Consider the following 25,099-nt stretch of genomic DNA (forward strand, 5'->3'; position numbering starts at 1 on the left):
ATATATCGTCTGAAACCCAAGGTTTTCTACCAGTTCTCTTTATTCCGCCTAAGTTTGCTTCTGCTGATTTAAGAATTTCCTTTTTAACATTCTCCCATTCTTCTTCTACATTTTCTACCTTATCCTTTTTACTCAGACCTCTTGCAATGTCCTCCTCAAAAATCTTCATTACCTCCTCTTCCTCAAGCTTCTCTAAATTCCACCGATTCATCTGACACCTTTTCTTCAGGTTTTTAAACCCCAATCTACATTTCATTATCACCAAATTATGGTCGCTATTTGGCCTGGCTTTTTCCAAGTGTATATTCTTCTATTATGATTTTTAAATTGGGTGTTGGTAATTACTAAATTATACTTCGTGCAAAACTCTATAAGTCGGTCCCCTCTTTCATTCCTTTTGCCCAGCCCGTATTCACCCACTATATTTCCTTCCTTGCCTTTTCCAATGCTTGCATTCTAATCTCCAACTATTATTAAATTTTCATCTCCTTTTACGTGTTTAATTGCTTCATCAATCTCTTCGTATACACACTCTACCTCATCATTATCATAGGCGCTTGTAGGCATATAGACGTTAACAATCGTTGTCGTTGTCGGTTTAGGTTTTGATTTTATCCTTATTACAATGATTCTATCGCTATGCGTTTTGAAATACTCTACTCTCTTCCCTGTCTTCTTGTTCATTATGAAACATACTCCTGCCTGGCCATTATTTGCCTGCAGTTCTGCCGATTATTTGAATGCAGTATATAAAAACTATTTTAAAAATGAAGAAACTTGCTCTGATAACAACATACCAGCACTCTGCTGCAGTTACATTATTAAAAAATTACAATATTTGCAATCAAACTGTGACTGGTGTTGTTTAATTTAAGTAATCTACGAGACTGGTTTATAAAATATGGTTTTGGTCACAGACATTTACTTTTTATGTTTTATTTTAAAATGTCTAATTGAAATGTTCTTACATTAAAAAAAATTATTCAAAATTTCTTTTTTCTTGGCTTTAAAGTTTATTCAAAGCAGCCATCTTTTATATGTTATTTATTTGGTAGATTCTCTGTAAGCCCAATTATAAATTACTTAAGAAATTTAGAGGAAAATTTAAAAATAATTCATTATCTATAGAAAAGATTTGAAGACACATGCACTCTTGCACACAAACACACACACACACACACACACACACACACACACACACACACACACACACACACACACGCACACACACACACATATATATATTTCTTTTGCTAGTGTTATTACTTAAAACTAGATTAGAGGGTAGTCCTCTGCAGCCTGATTTCATTTTGATATTCAAAGTATTTTTCACATGAACTCGAGAAGATTAATCAGAAAAATAAGAGTAAAAAACAATAAATATTTCTCTTTCCCAGACTACTTTGGTTCAAGCTTATTAAGAGTCCTTTATATTGTTTCTCTACATTCCTTTTCTTATTTTTATTAAGACATAGACAGCTTTTTTAATCCTATTCATATTTTTGAAAAGTGAAAAATAAAATGAACTTTATGAAGAATTTAAAATAAATCACCCTAAAAATAAAATAGCATACTTTTTCAATGTTTCTTTAAATGTTGGACTTTTTACTAAAAATTAAGAGTAAACTGCTACCTTAGTAGGTAGCAATTTTCAAAATTGCTGCTTGTAATGCATCCACATAAAACCGTTTCTCTGGAAACAATAAAAAGGTAAATCTTTCTTTATGTTTCTATCACGTTCATCATGTTGTTACAAAGTCACTGTACATATTGTAGCCACAACCTAGATATAATGTAGGATGGAACTACAGTATAGGTTTATTACAGTAATCAATAAGGATCAGATTGTTAGTGCAATATGTACTTTTGTGGAAAACTGGTGGGGTTTATAGTACCATATTATAAAACTATTTATGTAATATTTATTGAAATGACACTTCACTTAAAAAGACACTGTCTACCACTTTTTTTTTTTTAACTACAAAAGTATATTAAAAGTTGTTTCATAACTACTATCACTTTATTACTGTTACTGAATGTCAGAAAAATATATCATACTAATATTCTAATATTAAATTCATAGACTGATTTTTTTCATAGAAACTAGTATTAGTTGAGAAATGACTCATGCTACTTGGCTTACTGCATGCAAACACGATTGTTTCCACACTCATTGAACAAGTTAGTCATAAGCTGGCAACCAGTATGATGGCTAGCAAATCGGTTTGTTCTATTTTCTTTTTAAACATTATAAAATAATTTACTGCAATGGCTGAGCCTGGGTTTTGCATTAATTCTTCACCATTTTTCAGAGTTCCAGAAAATCAGCAACACCTATGTATAATTCAGCATATTCTGTAAAATGTTAAAGTGGTTTTTTTCTGTTCACATTATTCAGAAGCAAATTGAATGCAATGTTTATGGGCACTATGCACTTAGGCAAATCATCTATGTAAATTTATTACTAATGCCAATGACATTAATATTTTTTAGATATTCCAAGGCAATTATTAAATTCTGATCTTTCTGAATTTGATTTTGAATCTTGTGTTAGTTGTGTGATAGTACAACACTAAAAATGTTAAAAGATTAAAGTATTTTTTTTAATTTATATAACTTCACATCAATCGCATAATTTACATTTAGTATCAGATTTTGGCAAAGCTTAATAAAACAGAGTCGGAACATTATTTTTAGTTCCTTGTACGAAGTAAAGGAAGTATTGTGATCATGAAAAATGTTGGTTTTCAGATTTCAATGGAATTATCTATTTTGACCATCCCTGAATCCATTTTGACTAGTTTCAGTGTGACATCTGTACGTATGTATCTTGCATAACTCAAAAACGATTAGCCATAGGATGTTGAAATTTTGGATTTAGAACTGTTGTAACAACTAGTTGTGTACCTCTCCTTTTGTTTTCAATCAATTGGACCAAAAGTGTCCAAAAAAAGCCCAAAATCCAAAAAAAAACTTGGATTTTGGACTTTTTCTAACTGCAGTAATAAGCCCTCATTGAGAGCTTTTCAATGATATATCATAAGAAGTACTTATTTTCATTGATTCCAGAGTTAAATAAAATTTTAATTCATGAAATATTTAGATCTTATAAAGGGAAAGCACATCAGTTCGAATCCAACTTCATCTCCTTTTTAATTTTTCTTTTAATTTAAATATATTGATTCATTAATAATTATTAACCTCTGATTGTAAAAAAATTACAATAAATAACAATTCAATAATAACAATAAATAAAAAAAAATATGAAAAAATATTTAAGTTATTAATGAAATAAAATTTTATATACTTTTCATTAAAAAAAAATGTGTATATGTAATTTAATAGGCGTACAAGGAAGTCATGTGGTGTCCACATCAGATTTTTTAACATTGTATAGAAAGGGAAAATGCAATGAATATTTTTTATACAACATACATTGGCTGCCTAACAGAAACTTTTCTCCAAAGCAGGCTTGAAAAGGGTCAGGTAAGCATATAAGATTTATTAACACATATAATTAAATCTTATAGGCTCCAACTGATTTAAAAAAAAAAAAACAATGAACAAGCGCACAATGTATGCAATATCACACATTGATAATAAACTTACCTGCCATTTTGGATAATGAAATAAGCATATAACTGAAACAAACAGTAGCCAATTATTTTTTTCTGCAGCAAACAAAAGTAATGACTCTGGTAACAACATCTGATGTAAGTTAGCAAGCATCACTGGTAATTGCCACATTCTCAAACATGCTACATTATTATGTCCACCAAGTGTTGCGAACTGAGGATGTAAAGCTTCCTGCAGAACTTTCATCAATGATTCAACAGATTCCTGCTTATTTAATAATACTCCCTGCAGTATATTCTCTAAAATATAAATAAGTATGTTTTTAATATTTTAGTTCAGTTTACATAAAATAATTATATACAATTAAACACAAGGGCTAATCAAAAATTATTATACTTTCGCCATAACACACCTTCAAGGTTGTCATACTGCCTTCTGCATAGGGCTGCCTTCTGCTTAGAGCTGATAAAAGTGTGGTCATGTGTGTAAAATTTTATCCCAATTTTATCACTTGCCTTCTGTTTATTACAGTGTAAACATGTCCATTTCGCTAGCAGTTTGCACCAAGCACAATGAACAACCAGTGATCCAATTTCTCTGGTCAGAGGATGTGAAAAAACTGAAATTCAACATCGCAATACAAGGGACAGTGTTTTATCATGTAAAAGTGGTTTTTCAGGGATTGAGAAGTTTAAAAGTGGCCAGACAAGTGTGACACATAAAGAGGGAGCAGCAGGACACCTGCCAACCTCCATCACGAACAAGATTCAGCAAGTATAAGAGATGGTTCTCCTGAATAGGATAGTTACCACCAATGAGATAGTGTCTTCTTTGAAAATCAGTTATGGTTCTGATCATCCAATCATCCACAACAATCTCGGCTTACTTAAAGTCTGCAAACGATGGGTACCAAGACAGCTTACTGCAAAACATAAGCTCAAATGTGTTGATATCTGCCAATATTTACTTGATCGCTTCAACAAAGAAGGCATTTTTGAGCAGAACAGTCACTGGTGATGAAACATGGGTTCATCATTAAGAGCCAGAATCAAAACACCAGAGTACAGAGTGGAAACACCCATGATATCTAACAAAGAAAAAAATTCAAGACTGAACTATCAGCAGGAAAGGATTCGCTAAACATATTTTTGGAAAATAAAAGGACCTATACTGGACGACTTAAATAAAGGAAAAGGAGACTAAAATAAACAGCATAAGTAACAGTGAAAACAGTGGAAAACAATCAGAAGCAAGCAATCTGTTACAAACACCAAGGTCTATTGTCAAAGAAAGTGTTGTTGTTGCATGACAACACTCACCCGCACATAGCTCACTACGCCATTCAGAACATAAAGTTGAATTTTGAGATACTGCAAGACATTCCTTACAGCCCTAAGCTTGCTCCCTCAAATTTTCATCTGTTTGGGCAAAGATGTTTTGCGAGGTTGTCAATTTTTCACAGCTTTAGACAACCTGAAGCCAGGAAGTGGTCTAAAAGTGTCTTCACAACCAATCAAAGACCTTCTTTAATATATACAACTTTGTGGACTGCTGGACCAAGTGTATTGACAAGGAAGGCTAGGCCACTATGTAGAAAAATTATGTAAATGTGAACCCCTACCTTTGTGTATATAAATTGCAGAACAAAAATTACAGATAATCTTAGATGTGCTATCATACTTAAATTCAATAAATTATATATAAATTATAACATATAAATATAAAAAAGTTATCTTCTTTATTATCCTCTTCACTTCTGCTACGTGGCTCTTGAACATGGCATTCTTGTCCATCAACAATCCGAGGTATTTCACTGAAGGATAGAATGGACCACCATGGTACTGACCATAAACAAAATTTTGGGTCTGCTTATGCCCACCTGAGAATACGATAGGGTCTTCTATGGTGAAAGCAGAACCCCGATCTCCTGCAGGCGCAAAACAATAATGTTTATTGCCTCATTTCCAGTGTCCATACTGTCTGTTCCAAGATTGTTGTCACCACAAGTGCCAAGTCATTGGCAAACCCAGTTAGGACTGCCCCATCAGAAAGCATGACAGACAAGATTTCATCATACGCGATATTACAGTTTTACCAACTGATGGTTTTTACTAACTGTCTATCTATCTCCGCCATTAAACTGCCCAGACAATGCTTAAAAGTCTAAATGAACAGGTATAGTAACCAGTAGCAATCAACCAGGTATAGCAACTAAACAACTGTGCTGTTGAAGTCTCTAGCTAGGCATAATCTGGTTAGAGACTTCAACACAACCTTGCCGGTGTGAATTACCTACCGGCAGCTTAGGGAGGAATTTCCTTTATTTAGTGATTATTTTATATTTATAGACTTATTTTATTTTTATTTTTGATCCTTGAATTTTTTTTTCTACTTACTTAGCAGATCAGTTGGAGTGTAGGGTAGCTTCACCTTTACCCATAATAACAAAATTCTCTGAGTGGAAAAAAATTGCCATGAACTAACAATTCATTATAGATTTTTTAAATTTACTTGAAATTTTTTCAAGAGACTTAAACACAACCTGCCAGTGTAAGTTACTGGCAAGGCACCAGAGACCTCGATAACAGCGGTGCTGCAGTTAACCAACATGTCTGGAGTAACAAAAGTGACAGCTGCTTCAATTTAGTGCCTCAAATTAAGTTGAACAGTATGTTGCAGAGGTATATATGCAAAATCCTTTATAAAACCCCAAGGAAAAATCACAATTTGGTCAGATCAGGTGACCTTGGAGACCACCTCAAACAATCTCTCTGTCATTGGGCCCATGCCAACAATCTAGAAGTTAACCTAATATTCTTTTTTGTACGCCTGATGGTATATATATTAAGAGGCATTACCAATAATCTAATGGCATAGAGTGTAACTTTATTAACTGTTGTATAAAAAGAACAAAAGGATCTACAGGAAAAAAAGCATCTACAGGAAATAGTTTACAAAATTTTGCTTTTGGTCAAAACATTTCACCCTCACCCTCGCTGTTTAATTTCCAGGGAGTTAAAAATCTTCCCTAGTTATTTTGGATTTTTCAAGGGCTGTAACCACTTGTTTTAGCAAAAACTTATATCACACTGCTAAATTTAAAAAACATAGTACCTGTGTTTATTAAATTTTTTGCTCATCTTATTTAAACTTTATTGGTCAAATCCACATATTAAAAATCAACATATACTATAATAATATCCATTATATAATAAACACACTTACTTAGCTCACTGGATCTGGCTTCATGCTGGAATTCACCAACTGCATCAAAACAAGCTAAGTGTGTTCTTAATGGTGTAGAATCCCTAGACAGCATCTCAATGAATGCAACACATGAACAGCCCACATCTTTATCTTTTAACAACTGTAATGCTAATCCATGTGCAACATTAGCTCCACGTTTCTGCCTGATAACAAAAATACATTAATAAAGACAAAATCAAAACCTCTTGAAAAAGCAATTTGTTAATATTTTTCAGACACTTACATAAAGTTAAAAAATATTGGAGAAAAAATAATATAAATCCCAATAAATTAGTTGAAATTTTGCAATACAAACATAAATGAAAAACCATGGTTGATGTACATACCAAAGCTTAAATTAAATGTCATAATTTTTTTACATTAGTTAATTAAAACAAAACTAATATATAAACTATAAAGTGTTTCACTTCATAGAAAACCTGTAGACATAGTTTTTTTTCCAGATATTTACATGTTTGTAAATTTATATAAAAGATAGGGAAAACTTTAAAATATATAGTGAGTTTTTATGATTTGGTAACTATTAAAATTATAAACAATATTGATACTGTCTACAAGGAAACATGAAAAGACTACCAGTCGGTTTAACTCTTAGCCACCTCTATAACCTTGTTGCATTTATACATTTGTTAATTTTATGTTTTATTTTTAAAAAAAATAACATTATACTTAATCAATAAGAATTTTTATCAATTAAATATATGTTTAGTGTGGTTTATAATTTATAAATGACTAAATGATTAAATTACCAGCTGACTTACATTCATACCAGGTAAGATAAATTATAACAAATAAAAATTGTTACAAATAAAGGTTATTACAAATTAATATTTTAAAATGAAGAAAGTAAAACAACAAAAATATAAAAACATTTTTTTTACAAAATATTTTAGAATTATTATTCGTTATGAAAAAATTGTTAGCTCATTAATGAATAATTTTTTTACTAAAGTGTTCTGGTGTTAAGGATTACCTGTAACCCATTGTGAAGATCAATAGCACAATGTGTATTAATAAAATATTTCTCATTCCATTATACTATATGAACTATTAACTTAGACCAACGGACTACATGCCGTATTTTGAATGAGGCATAAAATTTTTAAATTTTCACTTATTTGTCAATACCAAAAGGTTTTCAGCAATAAAGCTCTTAGGTTTCATTTTATTATGGTTTATATTTTTCCACAACACACAAATTACACTTACATTCCTGGAATTTATAGTAGAAAGAGGTAAAAAAAAGTCAAAAAATAAATAAACATTATTAATTCCTTTGTATCAGTATACACAGAAACCTGTTTGGATGCCTAATTTGACTTTCCATTACCTGAAGTTTACCCTTGTTACCTGAAATTTCCTTAAAATCAAAACATTAGAAATTCCTTTTAATTCAAACTCTTCATAATTTGAAGTAATTTTTTGTTAAAATTGCATGAAAAGTCTACATAGGCAGACTGTTCATGTGTATTCTTCCAATAAGAAGATGTATTATTCCAATAATACATCAATATGAATACGTATAAGAATACGTATTCATATACATATAAATAAATATGAATACATATATGTATTCATATATGTTCTGTCTAAAGTCTGGAGAAATCAGGAAATACCTTGTGGTTCTGATTTTGAGGATGGGAAATTCTGGACTTTTACCTTCCCGTGATAGAGAGGGGTCAACAATTACACATACTGCTTATGGTAGTATGTGTAAGCAGTTAACAAAAGCTAGGACCAAGCATCTCCCAGGATAAGGAGATTCCCTTCTACAAATGACAACAGCCTCTATGGAAAATGGAGGAGCGATAAAAGGTACAGCACCCTTTTGCCCTTGGAATGGGAAATCATCCTAAAAGTGCATGAAACCAAAAGTTCAATGGCATCGGATGCAGAAGGCTGGAGGAAACCATCGCATTAAAGATCTCTATGATATTCTTTATGAATCGTGAAACCTTACCAATGATGAGGGGGCTGGAGTGTTCAGTGACAAAGAATAGCTGGACTAAACTTGCAACCATATCAGAGTGGTATCTGTTTTGGGAGCCAGACTAAAGAATGATTCCTGAAAGAGGACAGCAGCTCTTTCAGTAGCTGTTAAGAGCATAGTTCAGAAAGACTGACACAGCCATATCAACATCACTCAGTCTTCTGAATACTACACATCTGAAAATAATAGAAAACTAGAGTTGTATTTTTTCAAAGAAAATGTAGCTCTCTGCATTTTCATGTAGCAAAGACGAAGGTGCCTTCCTTGGTAAATTTTTCAGAGGTAAACTAGTCCCCCTTCAGATCTCCATGTGGGGACTATTAAGAAAGGGGTCACCAAAAAATTAAAAAATAACATTCTAAGAGTCGGAGTATGGAATGTTAAAAGTTTGAAAAGGGTAGGTTAAATGTAGATGTAGTAGGAATTAACAAGGTTTAGTGGGAAGAGGAACCACTTTAGGTCAGGTGATTTTAGAATAATTATCTCAGCGTCAAAGAAAGGGCAGGCAGGAGTAAGTTTTGTAATGAGCAAGAAGATAGGTAAGAGAGTAGAGTATTTCAAAAATCTTAGCAATAGAAACATTGTAATCAGGATAAAATCAAAACCTAAGCTGACGATTGTTAACATCTATATGCCTATAAGTGGCCATGATGACGATGAGGTAGAGTGTGTATACAATGAAATTGATGAACTAATTAACACATAAAAAGGGATTAAGATTTAATAATAGTTGGAGATTGGAATGCAAGCATTGGAAAAGGCAAGGAAGGAAATATAGTGGGTGAATACGGGCTGGGCAAAAGGAATGAAAGAGGGGATCGACTTATAGAGTTTTGCACGAAGTATAATTTAGTAATTGCCAACACCCAGTGTAAAAATCATAATAGAAGAATATACACATGGAAAAAGCTGGGCAATACTGCAAGGTATCAGATAGATTATATCATGATTAAGCAAAAATTTAGAAATCAACTCATCGACTGCAAAGCATAACCAGGAGCAGAAATTGATAGCAACCATAATTTAGTGATAATGAAATGTAGACTGGGGTTTAAAAACCTGAAGGAAAGGTGCCAGATGGATCGGTGGAATTTAGAGAGGCTTGAGAAAGAGGAAGTAATAAGATTTTTGAGGAGAACATCGCAAGAGGACTGACTAAAAAAGATAAGGTAGAAAATATAGAAGAAGGATGGGAGAAAAAAGGAAATTCTTAAATCAACAAAAGTGAACTTAGGTGGAACAAACAGAACGTAGAAGACCTTGGATATCAAAGGATATATTGCAGCTGATAGATGAGTGTAGAAAGTATAAGAATGCTAGTGATGAAAAAGGTAAAAGGAACTATTGACAATTAAGAAATACTATCGACAGAAAGTGCAAATTAGTGAAAGAAGAGTGGATTAAAGAAAAGTGTTCAGAAGTCGAAAGAGATGATCACTGGTAAAGTAGACGGAGCATACAGGAAAGTTAAGGAGAATTTTGTGGTACATTTAAGTTAAAATCTAATAATGTGTTAATAAAGATGGTATACCGATTTATAACATGAAATAGTTAGTAACCTATCAAACTATCAAAAGGAAATGAATTAGAATCTGGTGTTGTAGAGGAAGTCGAAGAGGATGAAAAGGGAGATACAATACTGAGAACTGGATTTAATAGATCATTAAAGGATCTGAATAGCAGAAAGGATAGCCAGGATACCAGTACAATTACTACGCAGTGCAGGTGAAGAAGTAACAGATAGATTATAGAAACTGGTGTGTAATATTTATGAAAAAGGGGAAGTTCTGTCAGACTTCAAAAAGACTGTTGTCATGATACCAAAGAAAGTAGGGGCAGATAGATGTGAAGAATACAAACAATTAGCTTAACTACTCACGCACCAAAAATTTTAATTAGAATTCTGTACAGAAGAATTGAGAGGAGAATGGAAGAAGTGTTAAGAAGACCAATTTAGTTTCAGGAAAAGTATAGAAACTAGGGAAGTAATTTTAGTGCTCAGATTAATAGTAGAAGGAAGATTAAGAAAATCGCACCAACATACATGTTACTTATAGACTTAGAAAAAGAATTTGATAATGTAGACTAGAATAACAATTGCTAACATTTATAGGAACCAAACTGCAACTGTATCAAAGAGCATAAGAAAGACGCAGTAATAAAGAAGGAGTCAGACAAGGATTTCCCTATCCCTGTCCTTACAAAGAACTAGCAGTTAATGAGATAAAAGAACAATTTAGATCCAGAGTAACAGTGCAAGGTGAAAAGATATAAAGATACTAAGATTTGCTGATGGTAAAGTAATTGTAGCTGGGAATAAAAAAGAATTAGAAGAAACTATGAATGGCATGGATGAAGTCCTATGCAAGAACTACCACATGAAAATAAACAAGAACAAAACAAAAGTAATGAAATGTAGTAGGAATAAAGACGATGGACCACCGAATATAAAAATAGTATGAGAAATACTATGGAGGTAGAGTCATAAGTTAATAAAGGTAAGTCATATCTAGTACTGAAAAGTGAGCTTTCATGGACAAGATTAATCATGTCTGTGCATGTAAAAACAAGTAGCTGAAAACAACCTGAATTGTTTGTATTAAGTTCTGGACTTAGGAATGCATTGATTTTGTTCAGTCTTATTGCTGTCTTAAGTTTATTAACAGTGCAGAGTCATAATGCCTTGAAATTATGTAAATGATGTGGATGCCTTTTGTCATGTATATGGTGTTTACCGTAAATCAAATAGAAAAATCATTACACCTTTAATTAAAAAAGCATCTCATTTGTACTTTCAATGTAAAATTGGTGATCAGGATAAGACGTGGGCTCCTCATATAGTATGCACTAATTGTTCTGTTTATTTAAGAGGATGGCTGAAAGGTACACGGAAGGCTTTGCCATTTGGTATACCTATGATTTGGCATGAACCATCATGTAACTGATTGTTACTTTTGTGAAATATGTGTGTCTGGAATTTCTAAAAATTCTAAACATACTGTAAAATACCCTGGCCTGTGAGGCCTGTACCTCACAGTGAAATTATTCCAGTCCCTGAGCCATCTGTGAATGTATGTTTCAAAAGCAGCGATGAAGAATCAGGCAGTACTGAAGAAGACAACAATGATTTTGATTTTGAATTATCTTCCAATAAGCCACATTTTATATCACAAGGTGAATTACGTGACTTGGTTAGGGATTTAAATTTATCAAAAACTCAAGTTGAACTGTTAGGATCAAGACTGCAAGGTTGGAATTTACTTCAAAAAAGTAAATAAATTTCGGGCTTCAAAGTCGACAAAAAGGATTTTTTCAGTACTTTATTGATGAAAATAATTTGGTTATTACACAAATATTGATGAGCTTATGTTGCACTTAGTACAAGTTCATAAACCTGAGGACTGGCGCCTTTTCATAGATTTGTCCCAAGTATAGTTTAAAAGTGGTTCTACTATGAAACAGTTACAAATATCCTTTGATCGCTTATGGTATTAATTTGAAAGAGAGATAGGATGTAATCAAAGACGTTCTTGAAAAAATAAATTATAAAAAACATAGCTGGAACATATGTGGTGATTTGAAAGTTATAGCTACTTTGTTAAGCATGCAGTTAGACTATACTAAGTACATGTGTTTTCTTTGCGAATGGGACAGCTGAGGTAGTGATTAACACTATGTTATCAAAGAGTGGAAGAAACGAGATAACTTAACTCCAAATGAAAAAAATATTATTCATGAGCCCTGAGTTGAACCCAAAAAAATATTTTTACTTTCCTCTCCATATCAAGCTGGAACTAATGAACAATTCTGTAAAAGCAATGAAGGATAGTCTTGGATTTTTGTACATCAGGCAGAAATTTCTGAATGTAAATGAAGGAAAAATTAAAGAAGGAATACTTGTTGGTCCTCAAATAAGAGAGTTAGTCAAAGATGATGTATTTAACTCAATATGTACAAAGTACAGCTTGGGCTTCATTTAAAGACATTTGCAAAATATTTCTCTGCAAACAAAAATCCGAAAATTACCATGATATTGTTAATCAACCTTACTTCATACAGAGCTATGGGATGTAATATGTCTTTGAAAATACATTTCCTCCACTCACATCTGGATTTTTTCCGGACAACCTCAGAGATGTAAATGACAAACACATTGAACGTTTCCATCAAGACATTTCAGTGATGGAACACCGTTATAAAGGGAAATGGAATACTAACAAGCTAGCCGATTACTGGTGGACATTAATTCAGGATGTGTTTGAGGCTATTTATAAAAGAGAAGCTTCAGCGAAATCATTCTAACACAGGAATGGCCATGCAAAACAATAAATTTTACAGATTTAACTACATTTTCCCTTAATTTTTTTAAGCATAATTTATTTACAACTAAGGGTGATAGAAAAATTGTATTTACAGATCTGTAATGTATGCAAAAAAGTAATTCAAGAAATGGTATCACACTTAGAGAAACAATGAAGATTTTTTTTCTATCAGTGTCATTTTATGAAAAAACAATAAATACATACTAGACTACTTTTATACAGCTATAAAAATTGTATTTAATTTATTATCTAATTAATTAAGAGTTCTAGATTGCATTAAATTAGAAAATACAATCTCTATTCTTCATAACACAGTTTGCATACTGCAATTCAGTTTGAAGTTTGTTTTGTTACTTTTTTTTTTATATCTTTCTAATATGTCTAGGATATGGTTAAAAAACCTAAAAATGTATCATGAATTTTCTCTGTAAAATTAAAGAATGTTATTTATCATGTTTTAATTCTGCAGAAGGACTCCTATTGCTTTCCAACAGAGAAAAGTTCAAATTTAGGTTCATTCCTGATTCCCCTAAACGCAGTATTATCTCCACAGAAAGTAATCCTATTCTTCTCAATCATTTCTATATTACCATTTCTACCTACTTGAACAAACTTATTATCAATATTCAGCAAAAAAATTCAACGTAATTTATCTCTATAAATATAAAATACTTGCATTCTAGTAGGAATATTTCCTTGTGCATTAGAGAATTCATGAAAAAATTGCACAAATGCAAAACAAGGTCTTCCTTGCTTTAAATGATCAATAAAACCTAAACACTGTTTATGGCCATATTGAACTGACAGCTTCTCACAACTGAAATGCGGAAACAAAGCTTTAGATTCCACTGGTGTATTTCTGCAACAGAAAAAATCAAATGACTTTCTCAATACATTTATGAAGTAACCATGCACACAGAAAAAATTATCCGTTATTGTTTTAGATAAATTTCATCATTAGCCACATTCTTATAAAAAAGAATAAAATCATATTTAAAGCTTAATCTAACAGTCAAAATTACAAGTATCAATCACTAATCTCTCATTTTTGTTTTTATATGATATGTAAATGCAATAAAAAAATTAATGCATAAAGTTCAGAGAAAATTTCAAATTCAGTTAAATTTTTGACCTCAGTAGTTTATTAATTTCTTTATCTTTAACCCTTCACTAAGTATTACAAAATAATAAAGAACTTACAGTATCATTTTTGTCTTTTTCAACAAACTGCAAATATATGTATTCTTTGTTATATCTCACTAGATGAGTACATACATACTTCTACACATAGTAATAACAATACAGTAATGTTTTGTTGTGAAAAAAAGTTGTATAACCTCAGCTCATTGCAAATTAGATCTACGAAACAGTAATGGAATACTCCATAAACTAAGAAACATTTTTAATTAGTTTATGTAAATTATAATATTTATTATTTCATAATATTTTTTAACTTATAAAAAAAAAAAACATTTTTACCTTAACTTCAAGTTTTAAAATTTGATTGCAGTTGGACATTCAACCATATGTTCTACTAAAACTACTACGAAAAAGGTAATTCTTACACAAGATATCTTATTAAAAAAGTCGGGTACAAAATACTTCAACAATTGAAAGCAATATTTACTGCTTAATCTATATAAAAATAAACCTAGAAATGACTAAAAAATAATTTTTAAACTTAGACTTAATTCACTATTTTTATTCACATTGAAAAGCTTTTCTTACAGTACATTTTTAAAAAAGAAAACCTATTATTATTAACTAAAACAAATTACTTTCTGTTATCCTTCTGCCACTGAAATAGAGTATCTGTATGGAAAGCAGTAGTTCCTGATAACAATGAATAGAATGTAGTTTCTCGTCTGTCATCTGCTTTATTACCAGGTGTGTCAATATCAAGAAGAGGTGAAACAGTTGGTGGATCATTAGTAATAGTTGATAGAGACTGCAATGAGAAAAAATTACATTATTTATTTATCTGAAAAGATGCAGAATCTTCCAAAAGATACCATATATATTAATTTAATTAATGCATTATTAATAAACATGACTACAAAAAAAATGTGGATATTAAAATCTGAGCAACAGCCAAATAAGAATAAGGCTGTCTTGATAAAATCAATCTTTTTTATTCAAACAGCTTCTGAAGTTTTGAAATACATTTACATTCTTATGGAATGAAAATGTAATTGGTGTGAGGGTCATTCTCAGTTCCACAACACAAATTTTATTTTGACCCACTGACCCGTAATAATAAGATCAGTGTTTGTAATTAATAAGGCGCTAATATTAGAAACATCGTCTTAAGAAGATTTGTCGTAAAATTTCAATAGAAATTTAAAATAATTTCAAAATAAATTTAACTGATATTTAAACTATTTATTTCCTGTTAGTTACGTACAATTACATATTTGGTGAATTATACTTTTTATTTTTTAGAAATAAAACTTTACTGTCACATTAATCACAAATTACATATTATATCCATGGTTTCTTTAAATGATGTCTGAAACATAAAATTTGAGTACTGAGAAAATCTGTTAGAAAATTTGTATTTATTAATGATTCTTCACTTTCTGTTACCATCAATCCAGTTATTACAATTTTATTCCACTAGATATGAAATGAAACTGAAATTTACAATATTACTTTAAAAGGGGACAAAGATTAGCTTGAAATGTAGTTCACTGAAAAAGTTATAGCAAGTATATATTGAGGGATCTTTAGCACTCTTACAACTAAAAACCTGACACTGCAAACAAAGTTATTTTATGAACAACTTTGTTATAATTTTAACAAAATGTATTCTAATGAAATGCTGCATCCTGATTTTTTTTCTTTTGGTGCCTCTTCATTATTATAGAAATTTGTTTACATGCTTAAATGATTTTATTAATTTACATTTTTATAACATTTCATTTCCAAAAATAAGTTTATGCCCAATTAATTTAAAGCAAAATAATTAATTACAATGATATATATGGAATTTAATCATTTAGCAGATCAAATACAACAATGCAAAGTTATAAGTTTCATATATAAATAATAAAGGAAGTGGTAGTAGTTGTCACCTTCTGATAAACAATATGTGACAGGGATGTCTACCAGATGTCCAATGCTGATATCATAGGCAATTTCTTCAACAGAAAGGTAAACCTGGCAGTTTTGTTCTGTAATCATGGCAGTAGAGGAAAGCTTAAATATAACCTTCTAGGTTTCTTGCAGAATCTCAAAGCATCTCTGCAAGTGTTTGAAAATTATTTACCAAAACTCACAGTTTAAGGCGATATTCTCTACTTTGGGCAAAAGGTTTTAAGACATTGACCTCATGACTAAAAGAGGTTAAAATTGTTAATGAGTCTTCTTTTGTTCCTGTTCAAGTGGAGTGCAAGCGCTATGCCAAAGTTTTGCATGGCACAAGTGAAGCCAGCTTGAGCCATAAAAAGTCCAAAGTGATTTATGTTAACAAAAAGGAAAGCTCCACAAAAACTCCCAAACAAATGAAACAAGAATTCAGGTTGCTCTTCAAGGCAACTGAACAAACCTGAATTTTCTGAACATTAAAAAGAACAGTAAGGGGTTAATTGTTGTAGTGGACAACAAGGAGATTGTTCGAGTCATTTCAGTCTCCTGCCATCAAAAAACTGGAAGTGAAATTGATGCAAGGAGAGAAACAAGGCCTGTGTCATAAATCATTATATACGTTGACATAAATCATATGATAAAAAATTGATGTACAGTGATGTTTTAAGTATTGCAGATTCAACCACAAGGCAAAATTTTGCCAACATGCTTCTACCTGTACAGTATGAGGCAAAGAAAGTGACCTGTAAAATGATTGTCTGAAGAAGGTAAAGGCTCATAACTGACCTAATAGTAAAAGATTGTGCAAGATCATGAGCACTTTATAGATAATAAGGACTGTGATTTCTTTGTATGAGTTGTTGAGGTCTATTTTAATTTTCTTGCTGGTTGATTTGGTCAACTGAATTCCTAAGATCCCTATATAGTCTAAGTTGAGGTAGGTAAAGTTGTTGATTGAGCAGCCTCAACGCTGTTCTTCTGCAACACTCATATATGGCCAAGGTTGATCTGTCAGGTTTTAGTGTTCAGGGAAAAGTTTTATATCAGTCAAAACAGTTTGTAGGCAGTTCTGTGCAGGAAGCCTCCAGATTGTGTCTTCATACGGCAAGTCTCTGACAGACACCATGTCATTTTGAAGCTTATTATTAATGATTCTGTTTTATTTTGTTAGTTCATACTTTCAGCACAGAGTCCACACTGAGGAACATTTGGGATAGAATTCTCCAGCTAGTTAATTGTCTTATTTTGATAGGTGCTGATGCAAATGCTAGATTATTTCTTTGGCACATCGAGGTCAAGGTCAAGGATAGCAGCGATGAATTAGTTAATGGTTTCATCATGCAACATAACCTGGAAAATTTTACTGCTGCCAGTGAATTGGCAACATTTGCCAGCACAGTCAGTGGACAGAGGTTACTCTGTGATACAAACATAAATGTTACCATTGGAAGAGGTGTAACATGGTAGGATTCTTAACTGGTCTGTAGTTGATGATGTAATAGTAATCATCAGTTAATCGTTTTTGAATTAGCAGATGGGTTGCACAATGTCTACAGGGATAATGTCCTTGCTCAACAGAGGGGAGCTTCCTGCACAGAAAGGCTGGGCAGCCCTAAGTTTAAAAATACTCTTTTGGCCAGGTTCTGTATCTTGTATCAAAGTCTGGATGAGCTCCAGGTTTATAGCCTGATAGAGAAATTCTTTTTGATAGTAACTGAAGCCGCAGAAAAATGAATTTCCGCACTACCTGTCAAGGGAGAATAGAGAATAGCTGCTTGGTGGCTGTACACAGAAGAGAGAATAATCTGCTTCATCACAATGAATTCCTGTGATGAAGCAGAATTGTGAACCAGCTCGTGCAGAGTACTCAATGAGAGCAAATTCCTGACTGGAGAGTGGTACTAAACTGCTGACTATCAAAGGAGTAGGACCAATTATTTTAAAAATATTAGGACTTCTAAAAGAGATTGCTGGGCCTCTTTGTACAAGATTAGCTAAATAAAGACCTACTTTTTATAAGCAGAATGATGTCAAGGCAAATCAAACCTCATATCATCTACAAGTCTGAAGGGAAGTAGCAAGTTTTCATTCTGATAAACTGTCTTCAGAGATTATCAAGGCAGAACTCTGCCACGTAATTTGTATTCCTGCAAGGAATAAAGCCTCTGGATTTGATGATATCACAGTGAAGCCTCTTGCCTGTTCTCTTGGATTCTGTGTCTGTACATTAGCTAAGATTTTTAATAGAATGCTTTTTTTATTTTCCTGTTTGTTGGAAACAGAGTAGTCTAAAACTTCTCTTCAAAAGTGGTGACAAGGACGTCATCATGAACTTACAAGCTGAAGCCACTCTTTTCCAGTAGTTGGTAAGCTTTTCAAAAAGATTCTATACTTTCTCATTATGAGATACTGTCTTCCAAAAAGCTGCAAATGGATGATCAGTTTGGCTTCTGCTCAGACAAGTACACAGAAGATGATATTCTTAAAGTCAAGGAAGTAGGCAAGCTATTCTTGCCTCTTCAAGCAAGTTTAGGTATGCATTAAAAATCTAGGTGTGTTTTTGGACATATCTGGGGCTTTCACAATTTGTGGTGGCCCTCAATCTTGTTGCAAATGATAGACTTGGTTGCATTCTAGATGAGATTAATATCTTCTCAAGTTATTTGAGTCATAGTCATTCTTTACGACAGAAAAAATAAGAAAGACCTTGCCTAATAGTTGTCTGTATGCAATTTATTAGATCCCTTTGAGGATTGTCAAATTCAGTTGTCTGATGCAGTTGAGATTACCCAGTGGTTGTCACATTGTTGCTTACACAGATCAAAGCTACTACTGCTTCTTGAAAAAAAACGAAGAATGAGATTGAGTGCAGGACAACTCAAGCTTATAAGATTATAAAGTAATGGAGTCTTCATTAAAAGATGGTCTTTAATCCACTAAAAAAGAACCACTACAATTCTTCTCAGATTAGCGAATACACAACAGGGCTCGGATATCAATAGCAGGCTACTCATCAGGTATGTCTTTCTACAGAAGTTTCTGGGTGTAATCCTTGTTAACAACCTTCAATTCAAGGAGTACCATCTATAAATTGCAAAGATGGCATGTGATACTTTCTTCAGCATTCATAGGGTTATCCATCCTGATTAGGGGCTGAATTTTACAACCATGAGTATTCTTTACAAAGATGCAACTTCTTTTGTTGTCAGTCATTGGTGATCACAAAGCTGAACCAACAGAGGCAATCTCTGTTATTACCAGTGTGAAATCAACCAATATCCTTGCCTCTGAGTCCAATTTGCACTATTCTGACAAAAATCAGGTCTACTTACCCCTCCTCGAGGCAGAGATGAGAAATTGGAAACCAAAGTTTTGAATCTTGGTACTGTAAGTTAAATAGAACGATCTTTTAATAGTCATTACCCAAATGGTATTAACCCAGATGTTACAGGTTTCCAAATTGTTAGGTGGGTTCCCTAAATCGTTATAGCAACCAATTTTTTTTGGACATGTTGCATTTAGGAATAAATTAGCTAGATTTAATTTGACCGATTCTGGCTTGAATCTGGACTGTACAGTCTATGATACTATATACCATATGCTGTATGTTTGTCCCAGGTAAAAAACTGTGTCTTTGACTGGGCGAGGGGCTGTGCGAGTGGCTCCAGGCGGATGAGGAGGTTACTTTGGTTGTTCTCCTTGATGTCAGGGGCACATTCAATAGCATTCCATGGTCTGTGATAATAAACACAATGAGGGACTGGGGAATCAGTGATTACTTAATTGCCACTATTAATGAGTACCTTCACGACAGGCACTTGACACTTGCTACCAAAGAACAGGAAGAACTAGAGGTGTTTGGAGGGGTTCCACAGGGCCACTCCAGTGGTACCTCTCATACAAGAACCTCTTGAGACAGGAGCTTCTGGGAGATGCCCATATTATCGTCTATGCGGATGACCTGGCCGTGCTGGTCACAGCCAGCACAGAAGTGGTCGAAGAGATCGCAAATAATGCAGTTGAGATGATAAGGAGTTGGCTGGACAATAAGGGAATGGCTTGGCCCCACATAAGACCACTACTCTAGCCTTGGTAGGCAGAAGAAGAAACTAAGATATTGTCATCACAGTTAACAGGATAAGGGCCGCCACATTGGCGTGTGACTGACACCTTGGTGATTTTGCTAACCACATACCAAGATGTGTTAGTAAAATCTGGTTTGTTTAATGTTCACCTGCAGGAGGTGACCCAGAGAACAGAGTCGGTAATGAACAACTTGGGCAGGCTTATGGGTAGGCAGACTAGTCCCAAGCAAAGTAAAAGAAGAATAATACTGTCCATTGTACTGTTTGTTGTATTGTATGCTGTACCTTTCTGGGCTGATCCTCTTTCCAAAAAAAAAAAGAAATGTGAGAATGCTGGCATCTCTACAGTGGCGAGCGGCCATTCGAATCGTTTCAGCATACAGAACAATTTCAACCATTGCGATAGAAGTTATTGCGCAAATTATACCTGTTCACCTGAGAGCAATGCAGTTAGAAAGGAAGCATGAAGGCATGCCTAAGGGTGAGGCATACAGATTGGCATTGGAAGAATGGCAGGTGGAGTGGGATGAAGTTCCCCCCACAGGTTGGTGTGGATCTGGAGACTGATCCCCAAGATAAGGCAACGGGTCTGGAGGAATCATAGCAAGGTGGACTAATACCTGAGCCCAGTTCATTTTGGGCCATGGTGAGTTTGTCTTTTATCTGCATCATTTTCGCAGGACAGGGTCCCCAGGATGTATTTACTGTGGCATCAAAGACATCCCACAGCATACCTTTTTTGGCTGCACCAGATCGGCTAAATCAGATGGGGAAACAACTAATAGTGGCTCACCCCGGGTAACATCACTGAATTTATGCTCAAAAGAAAGCAAGAATGGGACGCTGTAAGAAACATAGTCATGCACATCTTATGAACCAAGTCAGCAGTATATACGTAGCTGATTAGACCAGCTGAAGGCAAAGACCTCTAAACAAAGGAGAGATGAAGGTAAGGCCTGAAGAGCAAGGGGATGACAGACAGCCCCTACGGAGCTGTCGTTCGTCCGTGCTTGCATGGATGGGCAATGGTAATAAAGCATGGAGACTCTGAATCCCCCGAAGGCACCTCTCGAGTCTGTGTAATACTTAACTGTGGGTCCAGCCCCGGGAGGGGAGTTAGGTGAGATGGTGGTTTAGTTGGTGTGGTGCAGGCACACATACGCATATTAATAAGATCTTGTGGAACCTGTTAGCGAGCCCAACATGTCTGTAAATTGGATTCATCCACCTCACCTTAAAAAAAAGGGTACAAAATGAATCTACAATGATTGTTAGAGAACTTTGAAAAACTTAATTCCTTTCTTGATCTGGAAGACATGCAGAGAATGGCTAATAGTTTCTGGCTCCTCAAATTTCTGATTTTGTGAAGAACTACTCAGGGGATTTGATACTGTGTTAGTAAGAATAGCTGCCCATATTGCTATGGACCACTTAAGTATTAACCAAAGGTAGACATTTTGGCAGCGACCCCAGGTGACGCTAGGTGAAATTACTCTTTTTATTTTTTTACTCTGCAATGGAGCTGCGAGTAGAAGAGTGAAGGCATTGACCTCACCTCTAAGAGCAGACCAGAGGTATGATTATTTAAATTCAGTATTAATGAACTCTCTGAAGAAGCTGTGAGGTAGAAAGACGAAGACGTTGACTTCATTCCCGAAACCAGACCAGACTAAAGGTTAGGTTTATTTGAATATTTTATTAAAATCAGTGGGGAATTTCCTTGAAATATTTAGACATCAGTGGAACGGAATTCCCGTCTTAGTTTAATTCAGTTTAGTGTGATTTCTGATAATTACAGTACATCTCAGGGTAGCTGTAGGTCAAAATTAATTGCTGTTCATTAACAGTATTTTGTGAAAAAAGATTGAGGCTTTTGGTTTATCTAAATTAGATTCAAGAATAAAATCAAGATGTTGTTGAAGCAGTCTTCTTTGATTAACTAAAGCAAGGTATGTGATTTACGAATTCATGGATACAGTTGGCAGTTGTGAGGGCCATGACATAAAAGTCCAAAGATGCCTAAGCAAAGGCAAAAACATAAATCAGCATTGGTAATATCTACCAAAGCATTTCCATTGGTGGCATTCTGACAGAGGACTAACTGATGACTGGAAAATTTAATTAGTATCTGAGGCATTATCTTTAATAAAACTTACCAGGGCCAAGAACAGGGAGGTAGTGTGGTGACTGGAATTACTACAAAGTGAGTGTCATTTTTTTTTATAACCATATTCTTTACTGCATTATTTCCACTTCTTGTAATATATCTTTATAATCTTATAATTCTTTAAATTGTGAATTAATTTTTAATAAATTAAAGCATATTATGGCACTTACAGTGGTGCAGCATTGTATGTCTCTGTAAATTAAAGTACAGTTACACACTGTCTTAGTGTCACTGAAGGGACCAAATAAATTTTGATTGTGATGACATTTAAGAAATACCTACAAAAAATTTTTAATGTCTAATGAAGAAGGACAAGTCAGAAACACTTACAGCAATGAAAATATTCTTCATGACAAATTTTGTTAATTATAATTCCATTTATTTACAAATGAAAACACTAAAAAAAGAAATTATTTTTAGTACTCATATTTTTTCAGATTTAACTTTCTTGCCAATTTAACAAATTCTTTCTGTCAAGCAGTGGAAGGATTAAGGTAATTATAAGAGTGAAGAAATGATATGGTATCTATCTCTCACTCAATCCCTCCTTTTGTATTATCTTCTGCCTCTGCATTTTTTACTTTACCAATAATTTAAAAATCACTCCACACCACTGATACACAGGACATAGTCAAGCAGATTTCCAAATTAGTTCATACTTAATTGTTTGAATCTACTTTGGCAAGTTGTCTTCTCTGTCATGTAATTAGTTATCTTGAACTGTCAGGTAAATTAGTATCTGTAAATGTTAAATTGGTGTGTTCCTAAAACACTTTGCTATAACCTGTTGCATTAGTCTTTTAAGTGTCATTCAGAAATCCTACTGGATCTAATAAACAAAGAAATTGTAACAGAATCCACAATATTCAGAAAGAAAAAAGTCTTTTTAAGTTATTTTGTTGGTGACCTTTTATGTTACTAACAACATCTTGATCCATATATTGCAGAATACTATTACAGTCTTCAGTAATTAGACTGGATTATTCTTTATTAAATTTAACTTTCAATAAGTACAGCAGTTATCAACAATGTGTAGAATTTTTCTGTTTTTAATTTTTCTGTTTTTCAGCAAAAGATCTTTGTTCTATTTTGCTAAGTTTAGCTACAAAACACTTGATGTCATCTAATATGTTTGGTTTGAAGTGTTGCTTACAGAAAATTTCCTAATGTTCTAAAAAAATTCTAAATTCCTACTTTTTTCCCAATAACTAAAACTTTTCTTCTCAGTCTTAATTTTATTTTCATAAACAACATCTGATTTTTTTTATAAAGCTTCCTCTTTTGTATAAATTTGTGTATTTCTATATTCTGCCTTCATCATCACAATCTACAATAATGAACTAATATTTCACACCTGATAAAAATTTTTACCCAAACATGTCCATACATAAAGAAGTAAGACGAATAAAAGAAGTTGCAAGACGAATTTAAATAAAAAGATGTATTTATAAAAATTATATACCCATTCAGACTGACTATATTAAGATGGTTCAAGTGTTATACCAATAAAGTAGTACATATAATTTTGCTTTTCCACTTCTCTTTATTCATGTAATCATATTTCACAGCTCTTATTCTTACAGAAATGCATTATAAAAAATCCAAAAATTAAAATTTACTAACCATATTCTGAATTAAAGTTGATGCTATCAGAATCAAAGGATGATCTCTAACAAAGACATCATAGCTTCCAGTAGCTAAAAAATCAACAGTCCTTTCAATAATATTTAGGATATCTTTCACACACCAAGTTGTCTCAACATCACTGAATGGCTGCCAGAGGTCTAGCCACTTTACCTGATGCCTAAAAAATACAAATTATAAAAATAAATAATTAAAGGAAAACCTAAAGAGAGCTAGCATTAATGCATTATAATAATAAAAGGCAAATAATAATATTCAAAACTTCCATTTTATAATAATGAATGTTTTACTAAATGCATGTATAAAATATATAATTTCATAATAAGAAATATTAGTTTAAATCTTTTGAGTATAGATAACTTAATAGACAAAGAACAGCAACTACAAATCAAAATTAATAATTCTACCTTCACAATAATTCTGTGACTTAAATATTGATTAATTAAATTTATATCTGTTAAAACAGTCTTGTCATTTGTATTATAACAAAAAAATTACAAACAAAAAATAAAATACCCACAAAGTTTTTACTTAAGAAGAAACTGAAAGACATTAATTAGAGGAATAAATCAATCTTTTGGTTTTATTTCATAAGGACAATTAGACACATGTATGACAAACAATGGCAAACATGTTTTGTAGTATAATTAACTTCTGCTAATCTATAAATGTAAGGATCTATATCTCCAAATCTTGCAAAATACATGTAATATTCTATTTTTGTTAATTTAAGCTGTTAACAGAAAATATTTAACAAAGGTGTTCTTGTGCATGTGATTTATACTCAATATTAATATTTATCAACCTCTATTCAAACAAACAGGACTACTTTTAAAACAAAATAAATCCTAAACATGTAGAGAAAGTTAACTGCACTGAACATTACTATTTTACAGACATCGATTCAATCTAAAAATTCAAAATTTATCATGAATAATATTTTTCATATTGTAAATGTTTC

General features: G+C 32.8%; 1 protein-coding gene across 1 annotated transcript in view; it reads right to left on the bottom strand.

Moving 5' to 3' along the window:
- Window positions 1-25,099, bottom strand: part of LOC142317519 (spatacsin-like) — a 185,104-nt gene that overhangs the window by 68,995 nt on the left and 91,010 nt on the right. The window contains exons 16-20 of the mRNA XM_075354080.1: window positions 24,118-24,298; window positions 14,934-15,103; window positions 13,828-14,014; window positions 6,802-6,982; window positions 3,610-3,875 (exon numbers count right to left, since the gene is read on the bottom strand). Of these exons, the coding sequence (XP_075210195.1) occupies window positions 3,610-3,875; window positions 6,802-6,982; window positions 13,828-14,014; window positions 14,934-15,103; window positions 24,118-24,298 (985 nt within the window). The remainder of the gene's footprint in view (window positions 1-3,609; window positions 3,876-6,801; window positions 6,983-13,827; window positions 14,015-14,933; window positions 15,104-24,117; window positions 24,299-25,099) is intronic.

This window comes from Lycorma delicatula, chromosome 1 (genome assembly GCF_047948215.1).
Source record: "Lycorma delicatula isolate Av1 chromosome 1, ASM4794821v1, whole genome shotgun sequence".
NCBI classification, from domain to species: Eukaryota; Metazoa; Arthropoda; class Insecta; order Hemiptera; family Fulgoridae; genus Lycorma; species Lycorma delicatula.